At 43.4% G+C, this 27,144-nt stretch overlaps 1 protein-coding gene across 17 annotated transcripts in view; it reads right to left on the bottom strand.

The window, feature by feature from the left end:
• The window catches only part of DLG2 (discs large MAGUK scaffold protein 2), a 1,617,582-nt gene that overhangs the window by 306,732 nt on the left and 1,283,706 nt on the right, over positions 1-27,144 (bottom strand). For all 17 annotated transcript variants that reach the window (XM_090030660.1, XM_090030651.1, XM_090030653.1 and 14 more), the window contains one exon: positions 11,197-11,299. In XM_090030660.1, coding sequence (XP_089886786.1) covers positions 11,197-11,299 — 103 coding nt within the window. The remainder of the gene's footprint in view (positions 1-11,196; positions 11,300-27,144) is intronic.

Below are 27,144 nucleotides of genomic sequence, written 5' to 3'. Positions count from 1 at the left end.
CAGACAAGCAGTGAAAAATGTTTCTAAGTAGCCTGACTCTTATGAGCTCTTAAAATGTTAACATTTTCCAGCCATCCATATAAATGCTGAAGATAATGAAAAGACCTTTATAACCTTGGATGTGTGTATATATGCATATGCATTCATGTATACTCTTTCCATGAGTGAGAGAGAGAGTGAGTGAGTGAGTGAGTGAGTGAGTGAGTGTGTGTGTGTGTGTGTGTGTGTGTGTGTGTGTGTGTGTGTGAGAGAGAGGGGGGGGGGGAGAGAGAGAGAGAGAGAGAGAGAGAGAAGACAAAGAGCCTTAAAAGTTTATGCATGATGCATATATATAGTTAATACTCTGGGTGCTGTGGTGATGTAAACTGGCATAACTCTATGAAAGACACCAAAATTACATTGGTTTACACCACCTGAGAAAAATGCCCTGAATGTGACACTTAAAGGAAGAGGTAGAGATAAAAAATAATTCATTGTTGTACTATATTTTATATCAAGCTTATTTCTCCAGCATCCAATCAGGCTGACTCTCTGCATCATAAATAGGCCTGAAAATGTACGGCCAACTCATGAGATGTGTTTGCATTTTGAGGTAGTTTCTGGGAAGGAAGCAAGGGCACAGGGGTCCAAGAAATTATTGAAGAAGGAAGCTATAATATCAGAAGCTATTGTAGTAGGGTATTTTATGAATTAATTCTCCAACAGTTCTGAAGCAGTTGTAGAACAAAGGGAGGGGGAAGGTGGGCTCTTGCAAAAGTTACATGTATACAGCCAAAAGAGTGGTGTTTGCTGTAGTGCCTACTTGAGCTTTCCAGGTTCAAGGAAGAAGAACTACATACTGGATTTATTTGCTTTACTGCTGTAAGATGGTTTTAACTACAAATTATGGCTCTCTAATAATTTCCATTGCTAACAGCTGTAAATGAAGATTCCACGTTATCAGCTGATTGCTCTGCCTCAACTTCCTTTACTTACCCGATGTAGCTATTCATGTATGAGTTTAGAAAGCTGTAATTGTGTTGGCAAGCAACTAATCATGAATAAGAAAGAGGAGAGAGCACAAACCCTCTTGGTTTATACAAACTGTAGTTCATGAATATCTACTGTCATGCCAAATATTAAAAATAGTGAGTTAATTAGCTTCCTTGAAAGATTTTCAGCAGCTGAAACTTCTGACTGGCTCAAAGATTTTCCTAGGGCTTGTTGTGAGGGAACAGCTGCAGAGATACTGCAATGCAGCACACCACAGCTTACAGACCACTGACACCAAAGATTTTGCAAAAGTCTTAAGACTAAAATCCACTTTCCCTGGCATCCCTGCAATAGGGATGGAATGTAAGCAACTGAGAGGGAAATGAGGACCTGAGTTTGTCTTGCCTCTAAACTAGAGCACGCTATTCTTTCTATGACCTCTGTCTTTCAGGATAGATTACCTATAGGTGCTGTTCCCTTCCCTTTCAAACTGTATAGCTAGAGAAAGACATTCAAAAAGCCTGAGCCCGAATTGATTCAATTTTTCATAGATTTTATAGATTTCATAGACATTAGGGCTGGAAGGGACCTCGGGAGATCATTGAGTCCAGCCCCCTGCCCAAAGGGCAGGAAGTCAGCTGGGGTCATAGGATCCCAGCAAGATAAGCATCCAATTTACTCTTGAAGGTGTTCAATGTAGGTGCTTGAACCACCTCCGCTGGCAGACTGTTCCAGACCTTGGGGGGCTCGGACAGTAAAGAAATTCTTCCTTATGTCCAGCCTGAAAGGGTCTTGCAGGAGTTTGTGACCGTTAGACCTCGTCATCCCTTGGGGCGCTCTGGTGAACAGATGTTCCCCCAGAGCCTGGTGGTCACCCCTGATAAACTTATAGGTGGCCATCAGATCACCCCTGAGCCTGCGCTTTTCCAGGCTAAAGAGTCCCATGGCTCTCAGCCTGTCATCGTAAGATCTGTTTTCCTGACCTCTGATCATGCGCGTGGCTCTCCTCTGGACTCTCTCAAGCTTCTCCACATCCTTTTTGAATTGTGGTGCCCAAAACTGGACGCAGTACTCCAGCTGCGGCCTCACCAAGACCAAGTACAAGGGGAGAATGACGTCCCGGGATTTGGTCGAGAAGCATCTATGGATGCAAGCCAGCTTTTTGGTCGCTTTACTAGCCGCAGCATCGCATTGCAGGCTCATGTTCATCTTGTGGTCAATGATGACCCCCAAGTCTCTTTCTTCTGTAGTGCTAACCAACGTAGCACTGCCGCGCCTATAAGGGTGCTGCAGGTTTTTCCTCCCAAGGTGGAGAACCTTGCATTTTTTTAGTATTAAACACCATCAGGTTCCCGTCTGCCCATTTGCTGAGCTTGTCCAGGTCAGCCTGGATCACCCGCCTATCTTCTGGCGTGGATGCTTTGCCCCAAAGTTTGGTGTCATCGGCGAACTTGGCCAGTCCACTCCTGACTCCAATGACCCATCGTTAATGGGTCCCAGGACAGAGCCTTGAGGGACCCCACTGGTCACAGGGCACCATGATGAGTGACTGCCATCAATCACAACCCTCTGGGTCCGACCACGAAGCCAATTTCCCAGCCAGCGGATCGTGATGGAGCCAAGGCCACAACTGGGCAGTTTGGCCAAGAGGTGATCATGGGATACCAGATCAAAAGCTTTTTGCAGGTTAATCTAACCTGGCTAGGCTAAATCAGTTTGTAACCCAGACAGACGTCCCAGACGGACATTCTAGACATGCAGGCACATGCCTGCAGTAGCTCAGGCTAGAAGCTGGGGGGCGCTAGAGCAGCCCTCCCTTCCCTTCTACAGGGCAGAGCTGAGGGGGGCATGGCCAGGCCCTTGCAGGAGGCTTTGATTATTCCCACCCCCTGCCAGCTGTCCAGCAGGGAATGTTTATCACCCTTAACACATTGTTTATCAACTCCTTAAGAAAACAAAGCCTCTCTCCATTAATTAATGGAGCTCTTCTTAAACAGCTCTTCCAAGGAAGGACATTCAGCTACCTGTTGATCAGCTCCAAAAAGCCTGTCTGCCTGTCCTCTCCCACAACATGGACTGTACGTGTGGTCTGCTAGCGAATGCTGAGGTGTCTGTGTAAGGCAGAGGGGAGGGAGCAATAATCCCTGCTTAACAGGGAGAAGCCAGGCAGCTGCTCTGTGCCTGCAAGTCTGTGCTGACCTGCAGCCAGGGAGCAGAGGGGAGGGACCAGCCCTGCTGTGGAGCAGAGAGTCTGCCCAGCCCAGATGGAATGCCAGGATGCTGGGGTTGTCTGGTTTATCTTAAACCAGCCAGAGGTCTGGGACAGACATTGCATAAACTGGTTTGAGCCAAGTCAGTTAAGTCTAATACTACATTTAACCAGGTTTATCAAAAACCAGTTTTAGCCATTTTCAAACTGTTTTATGTGCACTGCACACCTGTTCCATTACAGGTTTAAACCAGTTTCTAGTCACTTAAACCAGTTTCTATGTAACTTCTGTCCCTAGGTTCATTGGCAATAGAAGTTTACTTTAACTCCCTCCACACCATGCATTAAAACATCATTGAAATGAGAATATCTGGAATATCATCCTGGAATTTCAGAGGACAAGGCTATTTCCTACAGTCTCATTAGCATCATTTTGGATAAATATTAACTTGCTAATGACATCCAACTCAACATGCATATGATCAGTCCTTCTAAGATAAGCTTTCTATTTTAATACCTCACCAGGACATACCAATTGTCCATTTTGCAGAGGGAAAAAAAGGGGCCCTCATTAGCTATACATGTATAAAACTGGTTTTAAAAGGGATTTTGAAAGGTTGATAAACAGGGGGCAGGGAAGGAAGGGTAGAAAAACATTTTTCCAACAATGTTATAAAATGAGCATAGAGCTAAATGAGTGAGTGGGATCCCTCATCTTTTTTTGGTCTACAAGGTATAATCCCATTTTTGATGCATCCTTTCCTGCCTTGAGAAGGGGTTAGACTAATGAGGGCTAGAGGGGATCTTCAACTCTATTTTTGTATGATTCTGTGGATGCATTTACATGTGCAATTAAATCAAAGCAATAAATACCAGAGCATTTTGGGCCAGAGTAAACTACTCCTGGGCACACTGTTTACATGTGCACCTGAGATGGCAGCAATTTGAGCTGGGGCGGAGCAGTTTATGCCAGGCCTAGGGGCATTGGAAAGTCATCCTTGGGCTCTGGGTGGCAGCATCGGGTGGCAGAGGGGCTGGCTGGGGCACAAGGGTGCTGTAAATGCAGAGCTGGATGGCTAGATGGCAGGCAGAAGGCTGGCCCTCTGGGGCACATCCAGACAAGCATGCATGTGCCTCTTGCAGCATCTCAACCCCCTTTGAGATGCTGCAAGAGACACGTGAGGGAGCAAATTTGCAGTGTGGGGGCAAAATTAGATATCCAGGGTTCAAAAAATACCCTGGGGAAAAAAAGTGGGGCTTGAAGACAACCCGAGGCTCAGTCCTCCACAGAGATGCTCTGGTAGCCAACCAGAGCATCTCTATGGCTGGCCCTTGCCCCAATGTTGAAGCACGCTGCCTGCTCATGAGGGACAGGCAGCAGTGCATGCTGCAGAGACTTGGACCCAGCTTTGTGCTATGTAAGTAGGGGGATGGGGACCTGGAGGAGGGAGGGAGAGGACATGGGGAGGGGGAGCCACCCGGCTCCAGCCCCTGTTCATTCCCCCAACTCCCTGTTTGTCCCCACCCCCCGCTTGCTCTCCCACCTGGCCCCAGCCCCCTCCCTCCCCGGCCACTCACCGGCAGTAGCAGCAGTGGTGAGGGCCATTCAGGGCTTCAAGGCACAAACCCCCTTTGTGAGGGGCAGTGGGTCTTGGCCCTGGCTGCCTGGGACCTATGCTGCCTTATTGCGAGGGTGCAGCCCAGCTTGGCAGGGCACCACGCACTGTCTCAGAGTTCTGGCCACTCAGGCTGAGTGACTCTGAGCCCTGGGGGACAGCCACAGCACCTCTGAGCTTTCAAGGAGCACGTGGCCGCACCCACGTGGGGGGGGTTGTGCCATGAGGCCCTGAGTGGCCCCGACCACTGCTGCTGCTGCTGGTAAGCTGCAAGTAGTGCAGGAGGCTGGAGCCAGGTGGGGGAGTGATGCGGGGGCATTAATTAGTTTACTATGGCCTAATAGCATCATATGCGTAGGCAGTGATGCTTCACACAGCAGCTAAGTAGTCTACCCTGCTGTTAAGCACATATATAGATGAGGCTGTGAGTCCTTAAATGTGTTTCCTTGCCTTCAGTGCATGAAGAAACTCAAGCTTTATCTTGTCTTCAGTGCATGTGACCAGTGCACGAATACACATGATGCTCTCACTGTCAATGGGACTGCATCCAGGCAGCATGGTCTTATGGATCATGTCACACAATATCAGTTAATTTACAAACAACAGACAGTGGGTGCGTCTACATGTGCAAATGCTCTGGGGTGGGTTTACACTTGAGGAAACCCACCCTGGGTAGGTCTCTACACATGCGGGGAAATGGGAGCAGGTTTGCTGCTCATAACAGCAGTCTGCTCCTGCCCTCACTGGCCCTGCACTGGCCCCCTGCAGCAGCCAGGGGGAGCTCTAGGTTCCCTCTGGGTTCTAGCCCAGAGGCTGGCAGGGAGCACAGGGTCAGGAGACAGCTGCCTCCTGGTGGGGACTGGGACATTGCTCCCTGCCCCTGGGAGCTGCCTCCTGCCAGGGTGGGCTCTGGTGGCAGAACCTGGACTGGGACAATGTCCCCCTGCCCCGGCTCTATAATCACAACTGTGACTGCTGGGATAGGGGGACATTGTTCCTGCCCAGGCTCCGGTGGCACAGCCGGCCCTGGCAGCAGGCAGCTCCCAGGGGCAGGGAGCAATCCCCTGTTCCCTGTTACCCAGCAGCACATTTGCTCCCAACTGACCATCTACATGTGCCATACTGTGCAGCAATTACTCCTGAGTAAATTTACTACTTATATTTACAGGTAGCACATTTACTCATGATTACAGCATATTACTGCAGAGTAAGCATCTGCACATGTAGATGGTGATGCTTACTGCACAGTAATTTGCTCTAATCTCAAGTAAAATTCTCATGTAGCTGTGCCCAGTGTGTCTGCTTTTGAGACTTTCCTCACCTTGCTTTCTGAGGTTTATTGTCAATGCAAAAAATAGATCCCTTCTTTCCTCTATCATGGCTGCGTACTACCTGGTTTTCTCTTGTATTTGTGGTATTCCTTCTTCTTTTCTCCCCTTCTTACCTGTTCATACTTCACCTCAAACCTTCTCCTCACTGTCATTGTTAACTTGTGCCCTTTTCTCAGCTGTGTTGCCTCCCTCTTTACCTTTTTCTCTCTCTCTCGGAAGTAAAGAAAATAAAAATGGGGTCATGTATGTGTGAAGAAAGCAGAGAAACCCAGAGGAAAAGTAACCATGGAAAAAGGGAATATTTTTTTTTCCCCCCACACTTCCCTTTACCAATGGATAATGGCCCCTTCCATGAAAATCACCCTTAACACTCTCTATCCCCGTTTTATTCACGGCATTTGTATCCTTTTCTTCTGATTGCCAACCCACTTCCCATTTTAGGCACAGGAAGAGAAAAACCCATTACCTCCCACAGCTCAGACAGCACCCAAAACTTTTGTGATGATAATATATTTTGCTTTTGCTAGCCTCTGCACTTCCTGGGTCCAGGAAAAATGAGACATGCCCTAATACCAAGAGAAAAATTATTCAGCCTCCTGGCAAGCATTAGAAATCTTGCAAGAAATGTCATTCATGAGATCCAGCTGAGGCTAAATATTCAAAATGTCAGGGGAGGTCAGATCTGGTTCAAATAAACTTCTGGCTGCTTAAGTAACCCAGAGGAGAATTCAGACTCCAGTGCCCTTTTATTTCCACAAAAGTTGACCTAATTCAATAAGATGGTCAGGTAATAACCTTGCAATATCTACATATATTTGTCTCTTGCCTTTAATATACAAACAGTAACTTTCTGAAGTATTAACTCCTCTGACCAATCATTTTAACAGGGAGTTGATGATTAGCAATTAACGCTGGAACATTATATACTACCATGCACTGTCCCAAAATCAATAGCCTCATTCTGAGTTGAGATTTTTTCCTCTGTAATGACTTTCCTGTCTGTAATCCATCCTCTCCAGATGGATATTTATGTGCCTATTAAAGCAAAGACAAAACATCACTCAACATTTGCAACAGCCATTACTGGATCTCCCAAATAACAGGAAGCAGTAACAACTCAAAAGTTCAATATGAAAGGCTATAAAAATAGTAAAACTCATGCCACAAATCCATTTTTGTTTATATACTCTGGCAATTTGGGTGGAAGCTTTTTGGAGTTATAAATTCCTGGAGAAAAGATATTAAAAAAGTTACAGCATTCTGCAAACCAGTTCCAAAATACAGATAAAGATGAAAGTAGGGAATATTAGAAATTAAGTAAAAATTACAAGGAAGGGAAAAACAAGGGCCTTAATACAAAGATGAAGGTTTATGCTGAGGTATCTAGGACATGTTTGTCCTTGTGTGTGACCCATAAATCCTTAAATAATTCTGTGTCAAGGTTATTTGAACAGCTGTTTTGAACCTTTTACAGCTTTTTGCTTGTGGGCATTTTGTGGAAGGTGAATATTTCATCCAACATCTTTATCTATAATGTTTACATCAACCAGAAACCCAGCATGAAATGAAATTCTTTAGCAATAAGACATAAGAGGTAGTACACTCCTGGGAGATTATTTCATGCCTTATGTGGTGTTATAAGAAATGGGGCTGAAGCTCAAAGGGTCTCTAACCACATCAAGAAATTCAGACCTACTAATTCACTGGTGTTAGGACCTAATCCTAGTAAAAAACCTACTTATTTTAATGGGTTACAGTTATCTAATGGCTCGCAAGAAATAAACCTCTTGCATTAAATATGTAGTGCTAAACACAGCTTTCCTAGACCACTAGACACTAAGATTGTATTAATCCATCCTAAATACACTCTGTGGTGAACAGAGCACTATGCATGAGCAGCATGAAAAGCAGGAAAAAATATTTTAGGATGTTAGTTGACATATTTCACAAGCATTATTTGAGCCGTATAGTCACCAAATAAAATTTGACAGCCTATGGAGTTGGTAAAAACACAGAAAAAAATATGTCAAATAAATTATTTAAAAGTATGAACAAAATCTGTTAAACAGTATAGGCACTGTGGATACAACTCAACCAATGTCACAGAGCAATTTGGCAAGATTGCTGTAAGCACTCAGAAACCATGGTGATGACTGCAGTATAAAAACACATAAGCAAGCTGCAGTAGCTAATTGGAACAAGATTATATTGGATTAGGCCATATATATATGTATATATAAAAATGCATTTCATACATGTTAATTAGCTATGAATGTTTTTATAAACTTGTTTACTCCTAATTCTATTTTTTGCCTTCCTTTATCTCAGCTCTTCCCATTTGTATCTGTCTTAATGGTGTATGTTTTGAACATGCTTGAACTTTAATTCTGGCTGGCAAGGCGGAGGGTGACAATTAGGGTCTGAGAAAGACATAGCCTGAAATGTAATAGTTATGAAGAGTGAGAGGCCTCATGGCTGATGTCCTCAGTCTGGCCATCAAACTGGCACAGCACGTTCAGCAGTAAGGCCAGCTCAGCAACGCATCTCACTTCTCACTAAGAGGAACTACTTTCTAATGTGGGAAAGAAAACTCAGCCTCTTGTCTCTACGCCTAGAAATAAATGCCACTGAATGAAGCAGGTCAGCTGTACCATGATGTCATGGCACAGCTGATCTGCTTCCTAGGGTGAAACACATGTCGCCCCTTGTCCCACTTGTTGATGGGTAAGTGGGGATTTCACTGCTTACCCAGACCTGCCTTAGGGAGATCTCATAAGCAGGTCCTGGCATGGAAGCCAAGGGTGCCAGGGATAACCTGGGTCACATGCCTCCACGCTGGGGCATTCCCAGGCCTTCCCTGCTTATGGAGATGGTCTCCCTAAGCAGAGCACTCTGACTTCCTTTGCTTGTGGAGCGGCACCCTGAGATTTCCAGGGGTAAGCTGGGAAAGCCAGACAGTTGCCCTGGGGGGTTGAGAGGCCCTTATGCCCCCAGAGCAACCTTCCCTGGGTGACTGGAGAGGGCAGACAGTTCAGGCTGCCCACACTCTCCCACCACACAGCTAATAGACGTCTGCTGCAATAAAGCAGCAGAATTTATGACTATCTGGTGTCATGCCACTGATTTTGCTCTGATGTGGTGGCATGACAAAGAGTGCTTACCAATTTTATGGCAGCACAAATGGGACATAAGTGAAAACTCAGCCTCTTGTCTCTACGCCTAGAAATAAATGCCACTGAATGAAGCAGGTCAGCTGTGCCATGATGTCATGGCACAGCTCATCTGCTTCCTAGGGTGAAACACACGTCGCTTCTATCCTATGAGACTTTCAGCAAGAAGAACAAGCAATGATTATTACATGATAGTTACAGTAATGTGGATATCTCCCCATTCCTTGGGCAGCGACATATCTTGTCTCCCAAACCACTATTTTTTGGCAGAGTTCTCCCATCTCTTTTCTCAGGGCCTGCAGATCCCTCCTTTGACTTTTGACTAATACAAAGCTTTTCCCACCCCCTGTATCTTGCAATGTAGCTGCTTTCCTCTCCCTTAAAGAACATGCAACCCAGTGCTCAGTAAGTTAGCAGCACTTTTTAACTGGACAGAATAATTGCCAAATGTGGAAACCCCACTGAAGCCTGGATACTTTGGCTCTGCAGCATTGTCAGGCCCTGCTGACACAGGGAATAAGATAACATAAATGGTAACAATATCAAGGTCTTCTGCAATGCACACTCTGAGCCCACAGGCCAGCTTGCTACTGATGCATTATATCTACATTCAAAACAACAGAATATTACAACCCTTGAAACCTTCCTGGATGGGGCAGAAGATGCAGAAGATCCTTAGTACAAGCAGTCTGAACTGTAGTGCAGGGAACCCAGAGATTTGATAAAAAAAGAATTAAGAGTCAATGCAAGTGTTAGCTTAGGACTTAGTATCAGTCTAGCTTCAGCAGCACAAATCTCAGCCAGGGCTAATTTACTGTCCTTCCTGGTGACTACAGTGTAGATATATGCTCTTCATTGGGTGTCAAGTTGGAACCCAGTTTTAAGGGCTCCACTGTCTAGATAAGACACCAGCAAATTTCCCCCTAAATTTTCTTTACATGTGGGATTTAGAGGTATCAGATTTCATAAACTCTGGAAGTGCTAATTCATCACATCAGCATCTCTGGAAATAAAACCTGAATGGCTGGATCTATTTTTAAATTTGTTCTGTATCACCTGAGACCCACATATGTTCGTGGCAGGGTACAATTAGAGAGAATCAAAGGCTCGTTTTGACAGGTCATAGCAGAAGTTCTGAATTGAGCTAAAACTATTTACCAGAAGAGTAACAATGTAGTGCCAATTTAAAACAGACACAGCTACCTCAGGGTGAGAGGTTGGGATTACAGTGCTCTGTGGAAAAATGAGATTGAATTCCTACCAAAAAGTCATACGTCTTCCCATGAATCATTAACATGTTTAGATGGCCAGGTCTATACTATATTAACAGCTGGTGGAACATGTACCTTTTCCTTAGACACTTTTATTTAGCAGGATGTCATTTTTTTCCTGCAAATATCTGCTGTCTGTCATAAATTCCCCAGCAATACAAATGTACAACCACCACTCGTATTAATGGGAGCTTCTGTGCATTCAGGAAGAAAAGACTATATCTGCCTAATTTTGATCTTGATCCACTGAGACCAACATCCGCTCTTCCCAGGATTACTGTACATCCTTAAAGATCCAGTTCTGCACTAACAGGCTCCAAAAGACATGGAGAACAGAGAGAAAATATTGAATAAATAATAATAGAAATAAAATGATAAACTGGTATAGACTGCTGTCTTATAATCATATTTCAAGATGGTACTTATAGCTGTCTGCGACATTTCTGAAAGCAAAACAGCAATAAAAAGTAATCATCACTCATTCAGTATCATACTATTAGTTGAAAAGACATTTCAGATGGTTGGCTGATTATGACTAGGAAACGCATTATCTACCAAAACTTTGTCCTTTTAAATGGGAGGCATTTTTCTTTCTTTGTATGTCTACATATCTGTTATTTTACTTACCTTCTGGCTGATATTGTGCTATGATTGTTACCGTCTGCCCTGCTCCTTTTAGTGCAGCTGCAGCCTGCTCATGGGTAGCACCTCGAAGATCAATACCATTCACCTGCAGGAGGAATGACAGCAAAAACACAAGATCTGAGTGTGCTTAGCATTAGATGGATAAATGGAGGGGGGAAGTCTATGTTTATAGGCAACAAAGGCTTAAAATACAAACAAGATCACACCCCCAGTATTCAAGAGCAAAGACCCATATGAAGCTGCTTAATGTTGATCACGAGTCCTTGTTCCGGTAATGTATGGTGTGTTTATAACACACTGATCATGTACAACTAAGATTTCTGTCCGTTCTCTCAAGTTTATTTCTACCTTTTCACTGACTGATTTTCACCTTATCTTGCCGGGGGTTAAAGGCTCAATTTTCCACAGTGTCTAAGCAAATCTGGAGCATAGAGGACAAGTAGTACCTAACAGGCACCCAGGCAAGGTTCCTTGATTCTGCAGGCAACAACCCTTATTGCACTTTTGGTCACGGACCTTCCACAGAAAGGCCTTCATCTGTCATGCTCCTGGCCTGAAATGCCTCCTTCTTGTCCCAAATGGCATCTTCTCAACTTGCAGCTGGCTGTGTAGCTTTGTTTTCTAATGTCCTGAAGCTGAACAAGACAACAGTTACCCACCCAGTTCCATTAGTAATTGGCAGGCCAAGGACAGCATAGGTGATAGGCCTGAGGTTGTTGAAAAGAGCTTCCTCCTGCCTGAGCCAGCAGGCCACTTTTACATCTTTCTGCCACTTGTCTTTTTGCACCCACTGTAAAACAGAGATTAGGGGGATTTCTTGGGTAAATGATGGCCTGTGAATACAGAGGCCTGGACTCAGTGGTCCAGGAGTCCCTATCAAGGCCTATGTTCCTAATCATATCAAAAATCTACTTCGACTCAAACTTTGAGACTGGCACATTTCCAATTTGCTGTCAGTGAGGGCAGTCTCTCAGAAGACAATGATGCTAATTTCCAGGAACACATGATCAATAATTGCTTTTATGATAAACTCCAGTCCCCTCTGACATGGTTTTTACCAGAGTATCAAGGCAGGTATTTCCAAGAATAGGTAAGAATGGAAAATCCAATCTGGTTGCTGGTATTACTCCTACAGTTTCTGATGAAGATCAAACTATACAAAAGAACTGTTTGGCTGTGACCAGGAACACAATAATCTAATTTAGGTTACATCATGCCCTACGGGTGAATTTTCATTAGTCTGAAATGCAGGCACCATTTCAAAGAGAAAAGGAAAGATTTGAAATAGAACCATTCAAAAATATATCCTCCCCTTACATAATGTTTTCACATCAACGAAAAAAAATACTAATATTATTCCACAGTGAACCTTTAAGTTGATGCATTTTACTTATGTTTCTAGTTGTTTTTATGAAATAACAAATATTTGTGTTCCAAACTAATAGTTTCACAAAATAAAAAAAAAACCCAACAATCCCCAATTTGTGTACAAAGTAATCATTGGTCTTAAATTTCAACACCTTCTAGCTCCAATAGGCTGCAGGATACTTACACTGTCTTTGAGACTTTTGAGACACAATTTGGTGGTAATCTTCATAGATTTTTTTAATATACAATTTATGTCTAGATTCAGTGGAATAAAAGATGATCATTTATGAATGTCTATGTACTGTCAAAACTCAAGGTATGATATGGACAAACTATTTGAGATTGAATCCCTGTCTGTGGAAATTACTACCAGAAACAGAACAGAATCAACCCCATAACTGGCCATTTTCAAAGTCTCAGGCATACCTGATCTACATACATAAGCTTTCCTGCAGTAATAATGCTGAAGAGGATAAAAAAGAAAGGTTACCTGTCCAGGAACTGGAGTTCTTAGCAGTATTGTCCATGTGTATATTCTACTGTGGGTGATCTTTGGCTCAACATACCTGGGCCCAGAGATTTTAGCCGGTTAAACTTACTTAGTCCACACATGAACCTGATCTAGTTCTGTCAACTGTTCAAAGGAATAAAGGCTGTATGGGACCAACCACCATTATAATTTTTCTCCATCCTGTACACCTCAGGGCACAGAGCGCCCAGAGCAGAGGAGAGGAGGGTAGTTAGTGGCATAAACACACATACACCCCCCCACATCTGAAGAACTTCTGTTACTGTACTTTACTGTACTGTCTTTAATGTGTGTCCCCAAATATATTTCATATAGATGACTACCAAACAGCATAATTAATGAGGAGGTGAGTGCTCATAGATATAACCACTTGCTGGGTGGTGGACTGCCCCAGACATCTGAATCAGATTCCTATAACTGCACATAATGGTTTGAAAAGGAATGTATAGACCCCTATGCCCCACGTTGCTGTGGTGCACATTAGTATTAGGACGATCTTAAGGGGAGACACAGAATGTGGCTGTTTGAATGGCCTGACATTGCCTAGTTTTAGTTTCATAGATAATTCATCACAAAGTAGCATACTACCACTTGCAAGTCTCTGGGTTGAACTGCTTTGCCTTCTCTCAGCAAAGAGGGTAAGCAGATTTTATGAAGGGCTTTGCACTCTGCAGATAAAATGCCAAAGCCCTTCTGACTTCTAAAATCACAATCCCATTTCTTCACAACCCATACATGGTGTGAAGGACAAATAGGTAAGTCAAACACTTGATTAATGTGGAATTCTGTAAGAATGCTGCACAGAAATTTGGGGAGTGGTCCAGGCAAAACCTTAACATGACAAGAGATGGGAAAGGGCAGGTATGACTCAAGAGTTCCCAGTTTTCCCACCCTCCTAGCTGAGGACCATAAGATAGGCCACACCTTCACAGAAATGTGGAGAGACGACTTAAGATTTAAGTGAACAGGAGAACTATCAAACACTTGTAGGAGACATGAGAATCAAAACTGTCTTGCCCACATCAGGCTGGTATATACTGGTCCTGGGGGGACCTAGGCAAATACACTTTGGGTGCTCTGGAGTGACTTTCATCTAAAAAAAAATTCTATAGTGTGGGTTGGTGTCAAGATGGACTTTTCTTCATTTAATATGTGGCTGAGAGGATGAAAGAAGTTTACTGATTGTTGAACCTTCTTTCTTTTATTTCCCTTGTACTAACCAATTATCCAGACACAGAAACAATCCTACACCTTATCAAAGCAGATGTGCTGGTGCTAAGAATGATGTAAACACCCGTGCAGCTGTCAAGGGCCCAAAGGGTAGAATCTTGATTCATAATAGCTTGTTCTAGTAGAAAATCTATGTGAGCCCGGTATATACTTATGTGAAAATTTGTGTTCATTATAGTGAGAGCCTCAGATCAATTTTGTAAAGGAACTATTGACAATGGAATGACTATTCTGAACCTCAGTGGCTGACTTGAGATTCATAATGGGCATTCAACCCCTTTGCTTTTTGGGGAGGAAGAATGTATCTGGAACAAATAAAATTTAAAAAAACCCAAACCTGGTGACTGGGGCTACTTCTTCTGTAAAACTGGATTATATAAATCAGTAGAAATAATTTCCAGGGCCAGTATGACTGCCATTACAGCAGCCCATCCTGTTAAAAAACAGCATGGGTGCCCTCCATACAGGATGGAGGTATAAGGGAGGAGAGCTCAGGGAACGTCTTGTGCACTCTGATGGACATTTAGGAAATAAAGGGAGGAAGGCTGTACAGCACTTCCCTTCAATTTCTAATTCTTCAGGGAAACACCTTGCAGATATTTCACTCCAGAAGAATGTATGCCTTTTCTAATTAATACAAACAAGTATCGGGGCCTCGTTTCTAGGAACAGGGAGATAAAAGACTATACAGCCTTGAAGGACTCAAATTCGTTATATTATCTCCGTCGAGTGGTTCAATGATAGCTGACCATGTATTATTTGAACATGATCCGGAGATTCCTCCCACACAAAGTCCTAACTTTGTTACAATATGAGAGTACTTAACATGTTTTACTGCTTGAATGTGTGGATGCTCTGCTGCTCCTGCAGCACGGTCTGAAAGGGAGCTGGACTGCAGTACTGCATCACCAATGTATCTGTCCCGAGGTCTATGTAGATATTATTGTAGTGAGCATGCTGGTCATAAGACAACTGAGATGAGGTACAGTTTAGACAGAAGAGACAGAAAGAGAAGTCAAATTTCTGCAGGCAAACTAGAAGCTGATCTGTTCTGCGTAAATCCACCAGTGAAGAATGCAGTCATGCATTTACTACCAAGCGGGGTGGAATGGATTCAGGCCACCCACTACTTTGTTCCCTGGTGCCTGAGCAAGGAAACACTGGCTCTAAGGTTTTAACATCTTAAAGTGCAAAATCCATTCATGTTAGAAATATTTCCTGAGCTGCTGAGTCCTTAATATAGATTAATAGATTTGAAAGTTGAGAAGGGACCTTTATGATCATCTAGTTTGATTTCCTGTAGATGGACAGTGGAACGCCACTCCACATTTGCAGTTGAAGGAATTCTTGCTTTCTTGCTACTGTAGTTTACTACTGTATTTTACTGCATACAACACACCCTGAAATACAACACAAACCTTATTTCTGAAAGGCAGAATGAAGGAAGAAAAAGATCTTTCCTCATAGGAACTGAGGAGCAGCAGCTAGGGATCTGAGCCTACTTGCCGTTCTGCCCCCTAGAGGTCACAATAATTTGTACTTTTAGTTTTACCTGTAAACAACAGAACCTGCTCTTACCATACTTCTCTCATACAATGAACACTCCAATTTCCATTAGCTGGGTTTTCGGAAAAAAGTGTGTGCTGTATGTGAGAAAATGCAGTGTATAAGTGGACATTAGCAACCACAATTGTTTGTTGTTGAACAAATGGATATTTGTAGAAAGGTATCCATTCTTCATTTACAGCTACCGTTTATTTGCCACTTCTAAACAGCAGCTCTTTGGTCAGAAACAAACAAAAGCTCATGGGCTGACTGTAAGAAAGGGTAGAACATTTGTGCAAAACCCTTAGGGCTTTGCTTCCATAATCTGTGCGCCTCATCTCTTGATTCTGGTAATGATCCTTATCAAGACGGTCACAAAATTGCTGCCAGGCACCAATGATTTGATGACACATTGTTATACCCACTTTCAATTTTTGACTTTATTTATTTACCCATACGCTAAGAACTTGGAATCCTATGTCACATACATGCATAAAAAACACAAATGAACAGAACACTGGGAACATACAATACAAGAGTGCATGTGGGTGGCTGTATGTGAAGGACTGCACAAAGAGTTTAATGTACTCTGAAGGTGTCATTTATTTATTTTCTTTAATTAAATGGGACTGCTTCCTTTTAAAAAAGCACTGTACAATAAGCAATGCCTTCCGTCTTGTCGCTCTGAGCTTGACTGCACAATTTTGATGCCACAGTCCGGAATGAATTCAACTGCATAATTTCTGATGTCTAATTCTAAAATGAATCTGACATAATGGAAATAAGAAAAGCCTCCAGCTTATACAGATGTCTCTCCTGTCTGCATGTTTTTGCAAAACGAGTGTAGAAAGCTCTCACATGCAAAAATAAAAGGCTGCAATGGAAGGTTTTGATTGAAAAAGAAAGAATGATGTATAAACCTTGGTTATGAAATAGGCTTAACATGCCTCTTAATTTTGTGCAATGTGTAATTTTCCTTTGCTACAGATTGGCTGTGTCTACACAAGATGCTGACTGTGCAGTTGTTACTGCACAGTCATTTAGTACCTGCATAACCTAGTACTAAATGACTGCAGAGTAACTGGAGTTACCATGCAGTAGTGTTCCTACGTGGCTTTTGGGTGACGCTGAGTGTAGCTCATTCCTACTGTGCAGTAGCTTCACATCATGGTTTGTGCCCCTTAACACTACTGTACAGTACGAATGAGCTACTGCGCAGTAAATGTCTCATGTAGACATGGCCACTGTGTCCTATTGAAATTGACATATATGTAGATTGTATTCTTCACCATCTGCCATAAAGCTGGCAAGTCAGTCAGTAATTCAGAAGTCCCTGACTTCAGGAAAGCTGACTTGACATACTAAGGAGGCTTGTCAGTGAGGCCCTAAAGGGCCACAGCCTAAAGGGGAGGGGAGTTCAGGATGAGTGGTTGCTCCTCAAGGGAGCAATCCTGAATGCACAAAGTCCATCCCATCTTGGAGGAAAGGCAGCAAAAGGGCACAGCAACCCCCTTGGCTCTCTAGGGAACTGGCAGACCTCCTGCATCTTAAAAGGAAGACCTACAAAGGATGGAAGACTGGAACCACCATCAAAGAGGAATACTCTGCTAGACTCTGGTCCAGACCTGCAGAGAGCAAACCAGGAAAGCCAAGGCTGGGATGGAACTCCAGCTAGCTACAAGTATCAAGGACAATAAAAAGTCCTTTTTTAGCTATGTGGGGAGCAGGAGGAAAAGCAAGGGCAACGTTGGACCCCTACAAAACCAAATGGGACAACTGAAAACTGATGCCCATGAAAAAGCAGATTTGCTAAATGGGTACTTTGCATCAGTTTTCCACTAGTTCCATGGGACGGCCATGCCCACTGTGGGTCAGTGAGGCCCGGGAGGGAGGGAGATTCCTTGCCCTCCATTGAAGCTGACCTCGTGAAGGAACACCTTGACAGGCTGGATACCTTCAAGTCAGCCGGCCCTGACAGTTTACACCCAAGGGTACTCAAGGAGCTTGCTAGCATCATAGTTCAGCCCCTGGCATAGATCTTTGAGAACCCCTGGTGCTCTGGTGAAGTGTCCAAAGGTTGAAAGAAGGCCAGTGTCATGCCAATCTTTAAGAAATGGAGAAAAGTAGATCTGGCAAACTACAGGTCCATCAGCCTGACCTCGATCCTGGGGAAGGTCTTGGAAAAGATTATCAAAGAGGCCATCCTTAACAGACTAGCTGAAGGCAATATCCTGAGGGATACCCAGCATGGGTTTGTTGTGGGTAGGTCTTGCTTGACCAATCTCATTTTCTTTTATGACCAGGTGACCTATCGCCTGGACAAGACAAAAGAGATTGATGTTGTCTATCTTGATTTTAAAAAAGCCTTTGATCTGGTATCCCATAATCACCTCTTGGCAAAACTGGCTAACTACAGCCTTGACTTAATCATGATCCGCTGGCTGGGGAATTGGCTCCGTGGTAGGACCCAGAGGGTGGTGGTTGACAGAAGTCAATCATCTTGGTGCGCGGTCACCAGTGGGGTCCCTGAAGACTCTGTCCTAGGGCCTATACTGTTTTACATCTTCATCAATGATGTGAGCATTGGTGTCAGAAGTGGACTGGCCAAGTTTGCTGATGACACAAAACTCTGGGGTAAAGCATCCACACTTGAGGAAAGGAGGGTGATCCAGGCAGATCTTGACAGGCTCATGAAATGGGCGGATGAGAACCTGATGGTGTTCAACACTGAAAAATGCAAGGTTCTCCACCTTGGGAGGAAAAACCTGCAGTATACTTATAGGCTTGGCAGTGCTACGCTGGTTACCACTACAAATGAAAGGGATTTGGGGGTCATGATTGACCACCAGATGAATATGAGCCTTCAATGTGATGCTGTGGCTAGTAAAGCAAGCAAAATGCTGGCTTGCATCCACAGATGCTTCTTAAGCAAATCACGCAAAGTCATTCTCCCATTGTTCTCCACCTTGGTGAGGCCGCAGCTGGAGTACTGCGTCCAGTTTTGGGCTCCACAATTGAAAAAGGATGTGGAGAAGCTTGAGAGAGTCCAGACAAGAGCCATGCACATGATCAGAGGTCAGGAAAACAGACCTTATGATGACAGGCTGAGAGTCATGGGACTCTTCAACCTAGAAAAGCACAGGCTCAGGGGTGATCTGGTGGCCACGTATAAGTTTATCGAGGTGCTCATCAGGATCTGAGGGAACATCTCTTCACCAGACTGCCCCAAGGGATGACAAGATCGAACGGTTACAAACTCAGCCATAACTGATTCAGGCTGGCCATAAAGAAGAACTTCTTTACTGTCCAAACCACAAGGTTTGGAATAGACTGCCACCAGAGGCAGTTCAAGCATCCACTTTGAACACCTTCAAGACACATTTGGATGCTTATCTTGCTGGGATCCTATGATCCCTGCTGACTTTGTGCCCCTGGGGCAGGGGGCTGGACTCGATGATCCTTCGGGGTCTCTTCCAGCCCGAATGTCTATGAAATCTGTGAAATTGAGTAATTCATATTAAAATCACCATTCTATAAGGGCTCAGTTGACACTGAAATCAATGGGACCCCTTACATTGCCTTTAGTCATTAGCCCTTGATGGCTAGAAAATGGTATTTAGTGATTTACTTTTGGGAATCAGCTTGTAGATAAAGTAGTTATGCACTAGAAAAATGGTAAAGGGGAATGGCAAGGGTTAATTGGTTTCTAAAAGCCTGTTTGTGACAACATTTTCTTCAAGGCCCACTGTGTCTGAATCCAACAGACAGACAGGCTGTGAAATTGAAGATATTCAACATAGTATTCCCTGAAAACCCCAAAACAGAGATAAGGGACTCTGCTGCTGTGGCCAGGTCACAGTGACCAGCTGCAGAGCCCTTGGAATTTCCAGTTGTGGTGGATAGACCTAATTAAGACAATGATAAACGACCAAATTAAGATGTTTGCATGTGATGGCTTTGAGAAACAAAGGAATATGCTGGCAGAACGTGGACAGTATGATGACCACAGAGAAACCAATCAATTATGCTCAGGAATAAAGAGTCAAGATTACCACCAGAGGAAAGAGAGAATACAAAAGCAGGGATTTCAGAGCAGTCCAAAGGGTCCCCAAGGGGAGAGACAAGTCCACCATGGATAGAGGGCACACTAGCAGCCTATTTCACCCACCCCACTGGTGGGAGGCGGGTGAGCATTGGTCCTCAACCTCCAGGCTGCTGACATCCCACATTCAAGAAGGAACCTCAGGGTGAAGCCTGTGTACTGGCCTGACAAACCTTCCCTCTGTGAACCCTAGGACTGGTAGATATAGAATCAGGGGGGTTATTGTGCTTGCCTTGCCTGCATTATTCTTATCTGCTATCACTGTGTATCAATAAAATTTGCCTATTATTGAATGGAGAAGTTGTGGTTGGTCTGAGGGTTTAGGTCTGCCTGGAACAAGGTATCAGGATCATATATCCAGTGCCAACTGCCCTAGCTGTTCAAACATTAAGTCAAGGCAAGGTTAAATCATTACATCTTGCACATACCAAATTCTTCTAAGACTGAGAGGGTCCCATCTGCTTCAAGATATTCAATCAAATAGCCCAGGGGGTGGCAACTTTCATAGCCAACCTGCAGAGCCATTGGATCTGGGCTGCAGACATGGGGTTTCGGTGGCCAGGGCTTTTCCTATGTCATGGCAGGAAGAAGCATCCTAGCATTTGCCTGCCTTTGATCTGGGCTGGGTCATTCCAACCTGTGATCTAACAAGGCTGATGACTGCAGGAGTAGTCCATATTAGTACAAATATGTTGAACTCTGGATTGTTTAAATTAAAGCCTCATTACAAATTGGATGTCTTGTTTTGTTATATTAGCCTAAGCATGCTTCATATGTAGGTCATTCAGATGTAGCTGAGACTAACAGAATTGTATGAAAGCCACTTCATTTTGTGTTTCTGCAGCAATTAAACAAGTACTTGGAGTCCCTCAGTAAATTGTAAAGGAACAGGGATACATGCTGCTTCTCTGGAACAGAAACAAAAGCAGGCTTTTTGTTCTTTTTCAATTGTCAGTAACATTGCATGATACTTTTTACTGGAATTAATCAAGTGGTAAGGAAATGGCACGTGTTTATGCTGGAATAATAGAGCAGCTTTTGCAAACCGTGGCTGAATTCTCCTGTTTGCTGAATTCAGAAAAAAAAATTAGTTGGAGTGTTTGAAGGTGAGACACGAAGATTAAGAACAAAAATTAACTGCAGGGCTGGAATCTCCATTCTGTAAGACAGAATGAGGGCAAAGGGACCCTGCCCATTTTCTCTTGCAGCCCCAGCAGGCACAAACGCAATGTTACTGTGACACCTAGCACTGACTTCCCTAGAGAAGTGAGAGAGACAGTGGGGCCACGATCTCTAGCTCCATGATCAACAGTTCTACCTGGTCAAAGAGAGCCCTATCTTTAAAAAAAATAGGCACTCTCCTCTTTGCATGAAAAGCAACTATCAAAATGCTGCGCTCCTGCTCCAAAATGCATCCTTTGAAAGCTTTAGCTCTGCACATACTTCAGTGCAGGGCTCTGCCTGTTTCACTATATCCATTCCTAAATGTACACAGAAAGTGAGTGGGGAGAGACTGCCTATTGTAGGAAATCACATTATTCTGTTGTTGTGCACTCCTTTGGTGCTTTTTGTATTTCAATGAAAATGTACATAAAGTAAAGGAATTTGAACAAAAGCATGCACACAATCCCTCTGCTGAGAGAAAATAGCTCTAAATATTGAATGGGGTGTTTCTGGAAACCAATGGCAAGACGGTTTGCTTGAGGCAGAACAACTGAAAGAAGTCTGATTCAAGCAACCTTAAAAAAGCAACACAGCACCCTGGACAGTTCCCAACAAAACTCAAGAGGTACTGGTGGTTTGTTATGCTGCTTGAAGAAGTTTGGGAGTAGAAATGAAAAAAAAACATGGAGGAGGAGAAAAACTTCTCCCCTGATCCCATGTCTCCTTTTCCAATCATCCCACTTACTTCTGCCTCCTTTTTGCCTCTTTCTCTACATATACATGATACATGAACTTCAAAGGAAATTTACTTAACTCCATAGCACTTGATGCATAGTCTTATGTCAGCCTAAATCACTCCACTCCTGATTAAGTCCCTCCTCTGAAAGTGAGAGGTAACAATATGCTACCGTCTGGTGTACAACTGGTTTCAGGCCAGGATTCCTGTTTGATCCATGCAAATCAACTCCCTCGTCACTTAATTGCCAGGGGCTGTAATAGTGCCTAACACAGACAGCCAGTTGAGATAGCTGGTTGTCTGTTTACCGTCGAGTACATGTTAGGACAATAGGACTATTGTCCTAGTAATAGGAAAATTACTTCACATTAATTGTATGGTGTGTCTTCACCCTTCTCAGAGTCAGAACAGTTCATGGTTCTGCACTTGTATAACCATCAGTCCACTATGACTTCTACCGAAAGCTGTCAATATGAGCATCGCCTCATGTCTGCTCCTCTTTCCATTTTGCCTCCTTGGCCCTTTCTTTCCATGGTCCACTTGTTTTGATGATTCTTTGAATTATTCTCATATTATTATTACCTTTGAGTTATTGCTCCTGTCTCCACTGCACTGGCCTGCATGCTCTGATGAGTTTGCTCTTCCAAAGGCAGATTTTTTTTTTCCACTCAAACAAGAGGCACTCCTGGGGATACAGGCTGTATGATTTAATAGATCTTTCTCAATCACTAAAGACACTAAACCAGCGGTGCTCAACCTCCAGCCTGTGGAGTTGAATCATCCAGCTCACAGGGCTACCAAAGGGCCTGGAAATTTCGCAGAAGGGGAGTGATGGCAGTGTTAACTGCAGCTCCCCCACTGCCAAATTTCCAGACCTGTGAGGAGCCCCGTGGGTCAAACATAGCCCTGCAAACCAGATCTCACCAGCAGGTGGTCCGTGGCTGGATCCAGTGGCCAGTGCATGGCTGGATCAGGGCAGCTGGCAGTGCATAGTCAGATCAGGCCAACTTGGGGCACGTTGAAGCAGTTTGTGGCCATATTGGGTTGGTGGGTGGCACATGGCTGGATGAGAGTGGTGCACAGTTGGGCCAATGGACCAACCCCCACAGAAAATCTGGCTTGCAGACTGACCCCACACCATTCATCTGGCCCGAGGGGCCAGAAGGTTTGGTGCCACGGCAATAAACACACAAGTTACTGTGAGGTAAGCTAAGGTGTGAACTTAGCACGCGTGAGCTACTCTGTGGCTACCTCTTACCTCCCCGTCACTGCCAGACAGCTTGTCCACCAGTGAAACTCAGGTGAACTACCTCATGTCTACAGTAGGGTACAAGAACTACAGTCACCACAGAGCAGAACTATGCGGTCACACTTCCGCTTACCTTGCAGTAACTTATTCATGTAGCAATAATCTAACTTTTAAGAGGAGGCTGAGTCAGCTGAATGCTAGCAGCATCAAAGATGACAAGAACGTTCTGAATAATGTTACATTAATGAACTGGATTCCTGTATCCTTTCCTTTGGAGAGCCTCAGCTGACAGCTATTACAGCTACAAAAGATCACTGACAAACGAGATACATCATTCCATACTCAGCCTCTTCTCCCTGAACCTCAGTGCAAATGCAGATTTTTCTTTCTAATCTCATACTGCATAGAACACTTCTTTTTGTACAGGGCTATTTCCCACACGAAGGTAAATTTTGTGAATGTTGCCAGATTGGTATCATTAGAGAATGAAGTAATTTAATTACCCACACAACAGGTGAAGCAAAAATGGCAACAATGCAAGCTTCTTCACATTGCCACTCCAAAACTCCTCAGTCCTGGCCTGAAACCGTGTTTGAAGTGAGCACATCTGTTCATTGGAATTGGGATGGAGACCAACCTTCTTTTATACACATCACTTAATAGCCATCAGCTGGTACCATTATTAACCTCATTGGGATCCATCCAGTGACCATGAGGTGATTGCTGGCATTCCTAGCAGTTTATCTACTTGGTAGAATTGATGTCTAGACATAGCAACAAAGGCAGAATTGTTATACTAAAACAACTTCTACTTAATTTATATGCTAATGAAAAAAAACCCTATTTGATTAGTCCTGTGGCTAATATCACAGGTTAATCTGTATTATCTAATGTATAAAGAAATACAGCTTTTACAATTAAGTTTAAAATGATGCCTTACTCAATAATCAGCCAATCAAAAAAATCAATAGCTGAACAATAGCTAATACGTTAGAATGCCCAATGTATCTGTAAATGGAAAACACAAAAATTAAACTACAATTCTATTGTGACTTTTGGGTGGTTTTCCACATGCACTCTGCGCTGGCCTAATTCAGTTCTTCTCTAATAAGTGTTTTATTGCCAATTTCAAGGGAAGCAATTATGCTCATGCTGAGCACTTTTCCATATCCCATCCCATCCTTTGTCTGTACAGGGGTTTAGGCAGGGAAGTGGAGGAGGGGAGGGGAGGGGAGGGGGAGTAGAATTGGAGTTCCTGAGTGCTGGGGTGTAATTTGTGGAATCCTATCTCTGGGTTATTTGTCTGATTGCTTAAGCCAGTGGGCTTTTTGGAGTATAACTCTAATACATGAATAAATAGTCTGTCCTTGTACCTCTACCCTTAATTTTTCCAGGCTTTGAAACATGCAAGCCATAAAATCATGTCTTGCTTAACAGAAAATGTTGCAGAAAAATTCAGTTTGAATTATAAATAATATGAAAAAATGTGATCGTTGTGGTTCCTGCCTACTGCCTATTGAGTTTTTTGATCAATATAGAAGGAAATCATTTTTCCCCATGGCTATGCACCCCCCTGGGGACTCAAAGGTTCAGTTGTGCTAACTCCAACACACATACCATAACTAGTATGCATTGATTCCAGAGTCATCAATTAGCTAATGATACAGTAAACATCTGCCTCATTTTCCCACAGCTCAGTGGGCTCTGTGCTAAGAAGAGTCAAAACTTTTTAACGTTCTGAAATATTTGGGGAAGATCCATGCAGCTGTTTCTGAGTTACTACAGGTAAGCAAACACATGCATGCATGCACGCGTGTGCACACACATAACACACACACACACAGAGACACACACACATGCACGTATGCACACACACACACACACATGCACACACATCTTCCACTATGACTTCAAGTAATAAGCATAAGAGGAACTATTCAAAGGCTGTAGGCTGCAACAGGAGGTACAGTCAGAAGCTGAGGGGCAGGAGAGGAAGAGAGATCAAGAGAGAGATCTGAAAAAGAATATAATAAGCAGGTACAGTACAGAGGTGGAAGGGACACAGTGCAAGTGTGGAAAAAAGAACTAGATTAGTAAAGGGAAAGGGAGAAACTGAGAGTCAGCTGATCAGAGATAAGAGCAAAGACAGAGAGTCATCAGGAGAGCCAGAGACAAAGAGTAGAATGATACTTCTTATATCAGACCTTTCATCCATCTGTGTATAACTAAAACCTAACCTGAACCCTCACTTTAGCATCAGCCTTTAATCTCAAACCCATCTGATGCTTCCTGGCTTCCACTCCCTTCTCTCCGGATAAAGTGTCTGTCACCTTTGTCCCTGGCTTTCTCTGCCTGAATTCTCTACTCTTATCCCAGAACATTTAATCATTAAGCTTTATCATAGCTATCCTGCACTAATGGATTTCTGCACGTTCCCAAAATCAGTTTCTCATTTGTTGTGGTTGTCTTTCTTATAACTACCTTTGGCCAACTGCACCATTAATACTATTGGGTGAATAGCTGATATGGTATCCTTTATCTGACCACATTATCAACATGAATTGGTTTTGACAAATCTCTGGTAAATACAGTATCAAATGGCATCATAGGCCTCTGAATGGAAGCAAAGCAAAAAAGGTGTACATCTTCAGAAATGCCAGAGTTTTTGGAGAGGACAAAATCAAATGCCTCCAACTGAAAATGCAGAAGAAATAAGGGGCTGAGTAATAGCAGTGAGGTGACTAAAGTTGAGCATCCCACATTCATAGGCAACTTGTGAAAAGATGGCCTTTGCTGACATGCCCAACAAACTATGAACCACTGGAGGACCTGGAAATAAAAACCAGGGTTTCCAAATCCTAGATCCAATCTCTAATGGGTAGCCTGCACTTCTTCCCAAGTTCACCGGGAATGTGCTAGTGTGACCTTGGAAATACTGTAAGAGCAAGATCGCCATCAAATTGTCTCATTACCAACACAGGCTAAATTTGAACCTAGTGACCATGAGAGAGACATGCTGGATTCTTACACTGAGGCTATCCAGATCATGGCATTTGTTATGTAGTTTTGGCTGGAAAGGGTAGGCCTTGCTTTTGTGAAAGGAGAGTCAATGGAGTTTGTTGCTTGGGACTCCTTCCATTATTTCAGAAGTCCCTTAGATGCCCTCAGTTACATGGACATCCATTATGATAAGGCTGAAGTATGGTCATAGTTTAAATTAAATGAAAATCTAAACCACACTGGGCATTAGAGATGAATAATGCCCGTAATTTAATCTGCTTCTGTAAAACACAATAATCCAGTTCGGGGAACATCGCACAATGAACAATCTCATCCTGCAACAGCAATTTTGATTTTCATATTCACATTTTTAGGCTGTTTTCACTGCAAGCCTTACAGTAAGTTTGTGAATATGGAGTGGCAATGAACCCTCTCTTAATGCACTGATCTTTCAGATATGACAGTCCAACTGCATTATGCAAACACCTCATCATTTGGGATGTTTGAACTGGATGTAAACTCTTTCTGGAAAATGCCACGTGTCATTGGAAAAAGCATTTCTACTCACTGAAATGACTGCAAAATGAATGTTTTGAAAGCAACTAATGATGTTATCACAGCAAAAGTATGAGCCCATTTTGCCTGTAGGACAATAGGAGCTTGCAATGAATATGCTTTGCATGACATCAAACTAAGACTATCTGGCAGAAAGAGACATACATACATGTCTTATTCATAAAGATTTTTAGTTTTATTTATTAAGCATGTGTTTTGAACTGTCTAAAATTTAAGGAAAGAGTTACTGCCCTGAGAGATTTGCAATATATATTATTACAGAGAATTCAGACAAGGACAGACTGCAAGATTCATAGCCAGAAGCTACAAAGCCAGAAGAGACCACTGTGATCATCTGATCTGATCTCCGATATACTTGGGCCACAGAATTTTCCCCAGAAGCTACAGTAAGCATGCCTTTGCATGTTATGGAGGGGTGCCCTGAACCTAAA

Source organism: Crocodylus siamensis, chromosome 1 (assembly GCF_052110815.1).
Source record: "Crocodylus siamensis isolate JL-2025a chromosome 1, ASM5211081v1, whole genome shotgun sequence".
Lineage (NCBI taxonomy): Eukaryota > Metazoa > Chordata > Crocodylia > Crocodylidae > Crocodylus > Crocodylus siamensis.
Note: the sequence above shows the minus strand (reverse complement) of the source record. Positions and strands in the feature narration are given on the sequence as shown.